Source organism: Homarus americanus, unplaced genomic scaffold (assembly GCF_018991925.1).
Source record: "Homarus americanus isolate GMGI-L3 unplaced genomic scaffold, GMGI_Hamer_2.0 scaffold74, whole genome shotgun sequence".
NCBI lineage: Eukaryota > Metazoa > Arthropoda > Malacostraca > Decapoda > Nephropidae > Homarus > Homarus americanus.
Window position 1 is genome coordinate 4,997,686 of NW_024716951.1, and position 12,500 is coordinate 5,010,185.

Below are 12,500 nucleotides of genomic sequence, written 5' to 3' on the forward strand. Positions count from 1 at the left end.
TGTAGTGAAGAAGATAATGGGTGTAGTAGTAGAACAAGGAAAAAAGGAAGGAAGGAGAAAAGGAAAGAAAAGAAGGAGAAGCAAGGCAGGAAAAAGAAAAAGCAAGAAACAAAAGGAAGAAAAAGAAGGAAGGAAGGAAAGAAGGAAAGAAAGGAAGGAAAGAAGGAAAGAAGAGGAAGGAAGGAAGAAGGAAGGAAAAGAGGAAAAGAAGGAAGAAACAAGGAAGAAAGGAAGGAAGGACCAAAGTATCTAGGTGTAACGACCCATCACTCCGACCAGCAAGTTAAAGTGTTGTAAACGTGTTGGGTTGAGAGGCACCTGCGAAATGGACTCTGTCTCAGGATGTCCGAGAGGAGGGGGGGTGTGTGTCCCAGGGTGTCTCAAGATGTTTCAGGGCGTCGGTGTGTCTCACGGTGTCCCAGGGCGTCTCAGGGTGTGTCACGGTGCCCCAGGGTGTCCACCATGGTGTCTAAGGTCTCAACAAGTCTCAGGAGGTCTCCACGAGTCCCAAAAGGAGAGAGGGGGTGATAGAGGCAAGGCTTTTCTCACCGTCTTCAACATTTTGTCTCCTTGTTATCTTCACTGCGAGTCACTTTTATGGGTAGTAGTTTTCTTGGGTACTATCTGTGTGGTTAGGTACTCTTAGTGTGCTGATGTACTTCGTGGTAGTATTTTTGGGGTACTTTCTCTGTGGTTGATTACTTTTAGTGTGCGATGTACTTCCCGTGGTGAGTTTTTTGGTACTTTCTGTGTGGTTAGGTAATTTTAGTGTGTTGTTGTACTTTCCGTGGTCGTAGTTTTCTTTAGTTTTCTGTGTGGTTAGGTACTTTAATGTGTTGATGTACTTTCCGTGGAAGTAGTTTTTCTTGTACTTTCTGTGGGTTTACTTCGATGATGTACTTCCGTTGGTACCGTGGCGTTAAAGACGATGGTTTAATTGTTTTAGGACGAAAGTTTAAAGAAAAGGAAAAACAAAATAAAATAAATCAAAATAAAACAGGCTTTGGGTTTGCTAAGCCTCACAAAGCCTAGAGGTAAAACCCAGGCTCCCGCGTCCCAGGCTTTCCGGTGACGACTTCTGCAGGTCCTGTCGTCCCTTCAGGATCTGGCAACAGTGTCACAGCTCCTGCCTGGTTGTGGGATAAGATTCTGTGTGGGGTAAGATGCTGTGTGTGGGGGTAAGATGCTGTGTGGGGGTAAGATGCTGTGTGGGGGTAAGATGCTGTGTGGGGGGTAAGATGCTGTGTGCGAGGAGAATAGAAGATACTGTGTGTGTGGGGAGGGGGGAGGGAGGTTTTTTGAACTTGGTAAAATAAATTATCTAGATATTTTTAACGTTATTAATATTATCACAAGCTAGAGTGTTCTCCCTGGGTCCTGGAAGGTACTTAGAGCGACTGGAGTTTCAAATTAGATCTTTTCAGAGCCCGGATTGGCCGAGGCTCTTACGTGACTGAAGATGCTCGGATATATTTAACTGGGTAATTTAACAAAAATATAATAAAAAAATTAATTAGAAAAATTACATAAAAATGAATATAAGACCTAACATTAACCTAACCTAACAACTAATCTAACGTTAACCTAACCTTACCTAACCTACCCTAACCTAACCTAATCTAACATTAACCTAACGTAGCCTAACACAACCTAAAAAAAAATGACAGATGAATATAAGACCTAACATTAACCTAACCTAACCCGTACGTAACCGTGTGTTCTGGAGTTATGTGAGAATAGTATCAGTGTAAGGTTAGGTTAGGCTAGATAAGATTTGGGTTAGGTTAGGTTAGGTTAGGTTAGGGTGAGTTAGATATGAGCCTTCCTTGTTTATGTTTCTGGTGATGAAGTGAACCGTGTTATAAGCGACTTAACATCGTCCTCAAGTACTGTGCATTGGTCTGTGGCTTACCTCATGAATGTGTGTGTGTGTGTGTGTGTGTGTGTGACAGAGAGAGAAAGAGGTCAATATATGTTTGTATTTGAACAGGAATGCGTGAGAGAAGGTAAATATGTGACCGTATAGAAGGAAGTGTGTGTGTGTGTGTGTGTGTGTGTGTGTGTGTGTGTGTGTGTGTGTGTGTGTGTGTGTGTGTGTGTTTTGCTGGTCACAGAGCAAAAAATTTAAAGATCCATTGACGTGTACAGTACTGCAATCCTTTCAGTAAATCGAATATTATATGTAAATCACTTGTAATCAATATAATCAGAGGATAAGACTTAACTACCTCAGCTAGGGTAGTTAGCTTCGTATTGGGATAGTTAGGTAATAAAATGGTGAAGGTGTGGTTATAAGGGGAGGTTGGAGGCCACGTTATTATAATTATTATTATTTTTATGTAATAGTAGTAGTAGTAGTAGTAGTAGTAGTAGTAGTAGTAGTAATAGTGATATTAGTGTACCTCATAAGTAAAAGTAAATATTTTTTATTAATGTGAAAATATTGTTGTGTTGCAGGTGGTGTAGTGAGGGATCTGCCACCACACTCGGCGGAGATGTGTCAAAATGAGAAGTATGAGGAAGAAGTGTGATGTGAGTTAGTGAGTGTGTGAGGTGAGTGACGCCCCCCTGGCTGGGTGGATGCGAGGCTCAGCCAGGTACAGCCCAGAGGAACCCACGAGACCCTATGGTGGCAGGTCCGGGGCGGGGTCCTACAGGAGCGTCAGGATGCGCACGGACTGGGGCATCTACGAGGACCCCGGCCACCTGCGGGGGGGAGGCATCTACAGTGTGAGTGATGTAGCTGGGGTGGGGGTCTACCACGACGGCGCTGACGACGACGACTTAGTGGACGACCATAGGGGGGACGAGAAGGTGTATGGCTTCAGCCCCCCCACAGGCTCGCGGCTTTCCTCCACCGGTAAGTGGTCGAGCACACACAGTCTAGCGCCAGCGTCCTCACCCGGCAGGAGTGTACACAGTATTAGTGGCGGTGCTTCAGGGGGTCACCGAGCGTCCCTGGGGGAGAGCCACAGGCCCACTCACGCTAACTCTTACGTCAGGGACTCACTCAAACGACACGACTACTCTCGCCAGCACCATCAGTCCCGTAGCACTAACGCCGTCGAGGCCCTCTACAGGAGTGTTGACAAGCGTAGTGGAGACCGCGTCGCTAACGGCGGCAGCAGCACCAGTGGCAGCAGGTCCCAACAGCCGCAGCAGGGACGTAGCTACTCTGCTGGTAGCAGGAGCGAGTACAGCACACCTGCTGCCGGCTACAGGAGCCTAAGGAGCTATCCGACAACTGCCGACGACTATGATGACAGGGAGCCCCGAAGCTTAGACAACTCGGCCCTGAGCGACGGTTACAACGCCAGGGCGACAGAGTACGCCTCCTCCCGGGCACACAACAGCATCAAGCGCTCCAACAACAAGGAGTACTTTACCCCTTCTGAGATCTACAGCAACCGACGTTCCTACCCTTCCGACACCCACCCCACCAGAACCTCCGTCACCAAGGGCATCCTCACTAACTCCAACAAGTACAGTGGAGGCAGCAGGAGTAGCATCTCCATTTACAATACTGAGAGTCGTAACAACCTCTCAGGGTATAGTGTTCACAACGACGAGGGCAAGAACAACCTCTCGGTTCCAGACACGTACGAGAAAAGAGGTATTTCCTCGTACTCGTCCAGACAGTCTGTGAACACCTCCACCAAAGGCAGCCAGACTGAGGTCTCTATATCTAGTGACCTCCAGTACGCCAGCGAAGGCCGCACTGGCAGTAGATCCAACACCCTTCAAGTCCCTGAAGGTATCAGCAGTGGCAGCAGCAGGCGCAGTAGTAGCAGCACTCAGCAGGTGACCTTCAGGACCGTTGCTAGCGGAGGGGGGTCAGACAGCAGCCAACAGAACGGAAAGGAGGACCGCTATGACACTCTAGGCCGCAGGGAAGCCGGAACCCTCAGGAAGGACCGCAAGAAGAACACCAAAGACGAGCAGAACCAGACGGAGGACGACATGAGTCAGTGGGGAGGACGGAACGGTGGCGGAAGCGCCCAGTGGGTCGGTCAGGGTCACGACCATGGCGACCCCGGGTACGCCCACGAGTCTGCCCTTCACCCACAACACAACCACTCCCGTGCCCTGCCCCTCCCTCGACCACCCTTACCCCCCCAACACTACCCGGGGCACGACAGTCAACCTCAGGGAGGGCATCACCCATCACCTCCACCCGACCATGCCCACTACACCCAGCAGCAACACAACCACGCCTACCACAACCACGGCCACAACCACGTCCACCACACGCAGCACTCCAGGCACCAGTCCGCCGGAAGCGGCCAACCACTCGTGAAAGCAGATTCTGCTGATGGTGAGTACAACTGTGTGTTCCTGTGTTGACGGGAGGCTGGGAGGGTGAGGGCAGCAGGTGTACATTTGATCAGTAAACTCACGACAAAAATTGAGTCCAGAAATCATCCCATCGAGGAACATTACCAAGGAGGAATACAGTAACTCACTCACTCAGCCTCAGGTTCATACTTGTTGACAATGGCCTCCGTCCTATTCGTTGCAGATGTGAGTTTACGGATTAAAAAACATAATTACAATGACTACCACTATTTAATCCCTCGAGGTACTGATCCATCACAGGTGTACTGATAAACTGTGTTGACGGTGACACAGTATTAACAAATGGTTGTGATGGGGTGGGGGGTAGTACGTTCAGGCATAATTACATGAATCACTCGGTATGGACTCGTCCTATAGAGACAATTTCTCCAACATACATGACGATGTTTAGCTTCTATTTGAGGTAAAGGAGGAGAAGGAATTTTAATATTGAATTTATTTAGATTTGTTTTGTGTGTGTGTATTCTGGAGTGTTTTTTCACGTTATTCATTTGTTTTTGTTTTTATGAAAGGAACCTTCACCAGCTGTATGTCAATCACGGCTCAGCAAACACAAACACAGACTACTAGGCAAAGAAATACACACACACACACACACACACACACACACACACACACACACACACACACACACACACACACACACACACACACACACACACACACACACACACACACACACACACACACACACACACACACACACACACACACACACACACACACACACACACACACACACACACACACTCCACCAAGCAGCAACAAGAACAGAAGGAGCGAGGGAAGAAGAAAGACTTATTTCACAAACAATATCGTAAATATTAGAGGGAGTGTGTCGGTCTGTTTCTTTATCGTCCCCCGCACACACCAGCTCACGTAATGCGGTTCTTTATCGAGTTCAGCCAAGATCTACACCAGAGCCTCGAAATAATGATGGTTTTACACTTGGGGCTCTGAACCGAAGGCAATTCTTATACGTAAAGGAACCCGGATCTATTTTTATATTTGGGTCTGGGTAATGTAACCTAATTTAACCTAAGTCACATTAACCTAACATAAACTTAATTTAACCTAACCTAACCTAACCTACTACCACCACCACCACCACCACCAACAACAACAACAAGAAACAAATGGCTAAAACTACGTCTAATAATAATTACCCAAAGCGGAACAGTCATTAGCGTGTCTCATAAAAGGTAATAATGAGTCATCCTCTCACACTAGAACCCTCACCAATATTTAGACATTTTTTTCCCTCTGAGTTTATTGGCGTAGTTGGAGCCCTTACTGTCAATATGATGTAGTTGTAGTGTAGCTGTAGTGTATTATTTAGGATTTGTAGTATTTGGGATTTGTATTATTTAGAATTTGTATTATTTAGGATTTATATTTAGAATTTGTATTATTGAGAATTTGTATTATTTAGGATTTGTATTATTTAGGATTTGTATTATTTAGGATTTGTATTATTTAGGATTTATATTTAGAATTTGTATTATATAGGATTTGTATTATTTAGGATTTGTATTATTTAGGATTTGTATTATTTAGGATTTGTATTATTTAGGATTTGTATTATTTAGGATTTGTATTATTTAGGATTTGTATTATTTAGGATTTGTATTATTTGGGATTTGTATTATTTAGGATTTATATTTAGAATTTGTATTATATAGGATTTGTATTATTTAGGATTTGTATTATTTAGGATTTGTATTATTTAGGATTTGTATTATTTAGGATTTGTATTATTTAGGATTTGTATTATTTAGGATTTATATTATTTAGGATTTGTATTATTTAGGATTTGTATTATTTAGGATTTGTATTATTTAGGATTTATATTATTTAGGATTTGTATTTTATAGGATTTGTATTATTTAGTAAATTGGTATTATTTGGGAATTTATATAATGTAGAATTTGTATGTCGTGAGTCAGGTGATGGTTTGTGTGGCTGGTTGAATTAAATGGTGCTTGTTTGTCACGGGATAATATAAAAAGTATGGAAAGTGTGTGTGTGTGTGTGTGTGTGTGTGTGTGTGTGTGTAAAATAGAGTTACTACAACGAACATAATAATCAACTTTTTCAGGGTATACGACACTCACTGAATGTCACAGGCGCTGCAGGGGGTGGTGGGGGGGAGGGGTGGGAGGGGAGGTGGGGAGGGGGAGAGATAGGGACACAAAATACTGGAATTGATAGATATTTTTTATGCCTTTAAGGCTGTTATTTAAAGGTGTGTGTGTGTGTGTGTGTGTGAGAGGTAGCCTGACCCCCCTCTCTCCATGATTGACCTCTTCATGACAGCTCTATATACAACCTCACAAGGTGACTTCCTAAATCATCCAACCGTGTGCCACTATGACCTTTCAACACACACACACACACACACACACACACTTTTTATTGACGTCACCATATTTGACCTGACCTTGTTGCTTAAACCTCTTTGAATTATATTGCTGACCTCTTGAGTACAATGAAACAGCCTCATTGAGTACGATGATTTAACCCTTATCTATCCCCCAATAGGAGATAAGTAAAGATAAGAGATGTATTTATTTTTGTTTGTTAATTAAGCTATTAGTAGAAAGTAGCAATAGTAGAAAGTAAAAGTTATGAAAAAGTAATAGTTTTCTCTTGGGTGGATTAGAGGTATACTTTCCCCTAGGAGTGGTGGTGTAGAGGCTTGTGTGTGATTTGTGGGGGAAAAATTAGCAGAAAATATTCAAGAAGAGGGATTTTTTTTTTGTGAGGGAGGAAACCATATTCAGGGTCTTAGAGGCTTGTGAGGTAAATATAGTTCGTAGCTGTAGATGTAGGAACCTAACCTAACCTAACCTAACCCCAGAAGTCAGGCCAGGCAAGTAAGGTATAGTGCCAAGTCAGCGAGGTATAGTGCCAGGCCAGTCGGGTATGGTGCCAGGCCAGGGGGGTGTATTGCCAGGCCGGGGAGGTATAGTGCCAAGCCAGGGTGGTATAGTACCAGTCCAGCGATGTATAGTGCCAGGCCAGTGAGGTATAGTGCCAAGCCAGGGTGGTATAAATACCAGGCCAGTGAGGTATAGTGCCAAGCCAGGGTGGTATAGTACCAGTCCAGCGATGTATAGTACCAGGCCAGTGAGGTATAGTGCCAAGCCAGGGTGGTATAGTACCAGTCCAGCGATGTATAGTGCCAGGCCAGTGAGGTATAGTGCCAAGCCAGGGTGGTATAGTACCAGTCCAGCGATGTATAGTGCCAGGCCAGTGAGGTATAGTGCCAGGCCAGCGATATATAGTGCCACAATAGCGGTTTATTGATGGGCGGGAGGTGAGGTAAGGTGAGGTGGGTGAATGCGGGCACTGTGCTGTTCAGTACTAATGACACACAGTAGAAGCTGTTTTGTGTTGTGCTGTGGATGCTGTGCTGTTACCTTGCTTTGTGCTGCGTTAAGGAAGAAGAGGGGGTGGGGAGGAGGAGGAGGAGGAGGAGGAGAAGGAGAAGGAGAAGGAGAAGGAGGAGGGGGAGGGGGAGGGGTAGGAGGGGGGACAGTGAATATAAGTTACAACAAAGCTCTCTCTCTTCTTCCTCCTCTCCCACGTTTTGCCGTTAGTTATAAAAGGTGTTGACGGCTGGTACATCATCATTATCATCATCATCATCATCATCATTATCATCATCATCATTATCATCATGACTACGTCTCACACTATTGACGTCACCAGGCTGATAGAGCACATTGTATCTTGAGAATTGGTCCACTTGTGGTAGAGGGTGAAAGTGACAGTAGTGAAGGATGACGAGGATGGTGACGATGATGGTGACGAGGATGGTGACGATGGTGGTGACGAGGATGGTGAAGAGGATGGTGACGACGATGGTGAAGACGATGGTGACGATGATGATGGTGACGCAATTCCTCCCTCGTCACCTTCAGATTAAGTCTTACGTCATCGTCATGTTCCCACGTCTTTGTTGTTGTTGTTGTTTGATTGATATTGTTGTTCTTGTTGATGTTATTGTTGATGGTGTTGTTGTTTATTGGTGTTGTTGTTGTTATTGATTTTGTTGTTTGTTGTTGATTTTTTGTTTGCTGTTGTTTTTGTTATTGTCTTCGTTGTTGTTGTTAAGAATAGTTGACTTAAGAGGTGATAATGAGGTATCTTAAGCCAGTGAATATATGTTACCTTAACCTGCTGAGTACAATGAGTTAAACCCCCTTGAGTACGATTTTTTTTAACCCCTTGAATAGGATAGCTTAACCCCCTTGAGTACTATATTAACTCCCTGAGTACTATATTAACCTCCTCAAGTAAGATATTCTAACCCCTTGACTACGATTAATATTCCCTTGAGTAAGATAACATTGTACTCAGTGGGCCATATTATCATCCCTGGGACCGAGGAATTCCATAATGAACACTGTGACTCCTGTTGTCTCGGTAGGGCTGTTAAAATCCTTCGTCCGTTATGTCATCATATTGTCTCACTCAAAATCGTAAAGATACTTTTTTTTGGAGCGAGTTTTTACATTAAATTACAATCGAACTAAGGGGGTAACAAGAATGGGTTGAAACCTTGAGTATAGAGACAGATTAAAGCATCTATTTGCACGCCCTCGAGAGACGTTGAGTGAGGGGCGATATGATTGAGGTGTATAAATGGAAGTCAGGGTTAAACAAAGGTGATATAACAAAGGTACTCAAACTATCCAACCAGGAGCGAACAAGTAGGAATGGTTTTTAATTAGACAAATTTAGATTTAGGCGAGAGATAGGTAAACATTGGTTTGGAAAATAGAGTAGTGGTGAATGGAACAAGTTACCAAATATCATCATTAACTCGAATACTTTGGGTAGCTTCAAACATTAAGTTGGATGGATATATGAGCGATACGGGTTGGGTGTAAATGGGACTGTCCAGTATGAGACAATAGGCCCACTGCAGTTTCCTCCATTCTTATGTTAAACAGAAAGTAACAAGAATGGGTTGAACAGTAACAAAATGGGTTAGACAAAAAGTAACGTAGAGTCTGTAAGTACTTTGAAGAGCTGTGATGTTACATGTTGCCTCTGGGTTCAGTAAGGTCTTTAGCACTAAGGCTTCATCTGCAACAACATCACACAGTTTCTGCTCGCTCTGGGTTAGGTTAGGTTAGGGTAGGGTGGGTTAGGGTAGGTTAGGTTAGGTTAGGTTAGGGTAGGTTAGGTTAGAAATAGTTAGGTCATAATTAATTCTGATTTTCGTATCTCTTACCATTTCCTCAAGACACACTCACTCTTTAAAGACACACTCACACTTTAAAGACACACTCACTCTTTAAAGACACACTCACACTTTAACTTTTCTCACCAGATTCTGTTTTTTTCTTCTAATTAAACCTAAAAGAAAACCACTTTGAAAGTTTGTTTTGTTGGTCCGTGAGAGACATTGAGTACTGTCTTATCTGTCTGTCTGTCTGTTTTAAGTCTACACACACACACACACACACACACACACACACACACACACACACATACACACACACCCACACACACGCACACACCCACCCACCCACCCACCCACCCACCCACCCACCCACACACACACACACACACACACACACACACACACACACACACACACACACACACACACCCACACACACACACACACACACACACACACACACACACACACACACACACACACACACACGTTATTACTCTCTCTCATACATGGGGAGAGGTGTGCCCCTCGAGAGACCCGGCAAGTGTCACCTCCCAACACCCTCTACCCTACCCCCTCCCCCCTCACACCTACTCTATCACCCCCACCCCTTAATCCTCACTCTCACTTCTCTCCTCCTGTAAATCCGATTAAAAAGGAAGTATCTTATTCACACACACACACAAACACACACACACACACACACACACACACACACACACACACACACACAGAAAACAATTCCAAGAGTCTTTTTCAGTTCCGGGTTGTGGTAATAATAATAATGATAATAATAATAATAATAATAATAATAATAATAATAATAATAATAATAATAATAATAATAACAATAATAATAATAATAATAATAATAATAATAATACTAAAACATCGATAGTCACTCAAGATACACACACAAACAAAAACAAACAGACAAACAACAAACGAACCTAACAAACAACAATGACCGGAAAATCTATATACACAGGTTACGTTAATCCCTCACAAACTCATTTAACCTTCCATCAGTTAGGTAAAGTCGGGCGGGTATATTGTACACTGTATAGAAACGTAAGTGGAGATAAAAGTAGGAACAGAGTATAATAATTAATTTAAGAGTATAATTATCGTACGCTTGAGGGATTTGTCTGTAAAGCTTTACGTCACGAATGCTAGGTGGTTGATGACGTCACTGGCTGGTTAAAACAAAACTACGTCACGAATGCTAGGTGGTTGATGACGTCACTGGCTGGTTAAAACAAAACTACGTCACGAATGCTAGGTGGTTGATGACGTCACTGGCTGGTTAAAACAAAACTACGTCACGAATGCTAGGTGGTTGATGACGTCACTGGCTGGTTAAAACAAAACTACGTCACGAATGCTAGGTGGTTGATGACGTCACTGGCTGGTTAAAACAAAACTACGTCACGAATGCTAGGTGGCTGATGACGTCACTGGCTGGTTAAAACAAAACTACGTCACGAATGCTAGTGGTTGATGACGTCACTGGCTGGTTAAACAAAACTACGTCACGAATGCTAGGTGGTTGATGACGTCACTGGCTGGTTAAAACAAAACTACGTCACGAATGCTAGGTGGTTGATGACGTCACTGGCTGGTTAAAACAAAACTACGTCACGAATGCTAGGTGGTTGATGACGTCACTGGCTGGTTAAAACAAAACTACGTCACGAATGCTAGGTGGTTGATGACGTCACTGGCTGGTTAAAACAAAACTACGTCACGAATGCCAGGTGGTTGATGACGTCACTGGCTGGTTAAAACAAAACTACGTCACGAATGCTAGGTGGTTGATGACGTCACTGGCTGGTTAAAACAAAACTACGTCACGAATGCTAGGTGGTTGATGACGTCACTGGCTGGTTAAAACAAATCAAAACAAATGAAAGTCGTAGAGCTATATTTTAATGGCTATTTGTTATTGTCCTCGAAAAATTACGCCGTTAAAAACTTTCTCGCTGAGTTTTATCTACTTTTACGAAAGTTGTTGTAGTTTGGAATTAATGAAAGTATAATTGGTTGGAATGAAGGAATATATATGTGTATTTCTTTCTTTCTTTCTTTTTTCTTTCTTTCTTTCTTTCTTTCTTTCTTTATTCTTTCTTTCTTTCTTTCTTTCTTTCTTTCTTTATTCTTTCTTTCTTTATTCTTTCTTTCTTTCTTTCTTTCTTTTTTTCTTTCTTTCTTCTTTCTTTCTTTCTTTCTTTCTTCTTTCTTTCTTTCTTTCTTTCTTTCTTTCTTTCTATTGGTGTCTGTCAGCTCAACGTGCGGACACTGCAGATATAAACAATGGCGATGATTACGTGAAAATTAGACACCCTAGGTTCTTTCACCCTAAAGCTACCTGGAGGGATTAGGTTAGGTTAGGTTAGGTTAGGTTAGGTTAGGTTAGGTAGGTTAGGTTAGGGTAGGTTAGGTTAAGCTTGGTTAGGTTAGGCTAGTTTATGTTTGGCTAGGTTAAATTATTGTTAGGTTAGGGTAGGTTAAGTTAAGTTAGTTAGGTTAGGTTAGTTTATATTTGGCTAGGTTAAATTATTGTTAGGTTAGGGTAGGTTAAGTTAAGTTAAGTTTGGTTAGGTTAGGCTGGTTTATATTTCGTTAGGTTAAATTAATGTTAGGGTAGGTTATGTTAATGTTGCGGTGTTCAATCATCAGGTGAAATAATCTTGGGTGTCTAATCTTCAGGTGATCCAGGAAAAGCCCACACTAAGGGAGATACACACACACACACACACACACACACACACACACACACAACTGCTTTATACCATTACTGCACAGGATAATATTATTTGTTGCCTCTACCGATACCATCCTGACGTAATGGTGTTTCATCCCCGTCAAGAAAGTAAACTATTTCAAAAGATTAAAAACTTTGGCTAAATTCTTGGAGCGGGGGACCTCACTCGCTCACCCTTGACTG

General features: G+C 43.0%; 1 protein-coding gene across 2 annotated transcripts in view; it reads left to right on the forward strand.

Moving 5' to 3' along the window:
- The window catches only part of LOC121858693 (RNA-binding motif protein, X-linked-like-3), a 167,190-nt gene that overhangs the window by 52,330 nt on the left and 102,360 nt on the right, over window positions 1-12,500 (forward strand). For both annotated transcript variants that reach the window (XM_042355273.1, XM_042355272.1), the window contains one exon: window positions 2,458-4,315. In XM_042355273.1, the coding sequence (XP_042211207.1) occupies window positions 2,581-4,315 (1,735 nt within the window). In that variant the 5' untranslated portion in view covers window positions 2,458-2,580. Of the gene's footprint in view, window positions 1-2,457; window positions 4,316-12,500 lie in introns of those variants that run through there.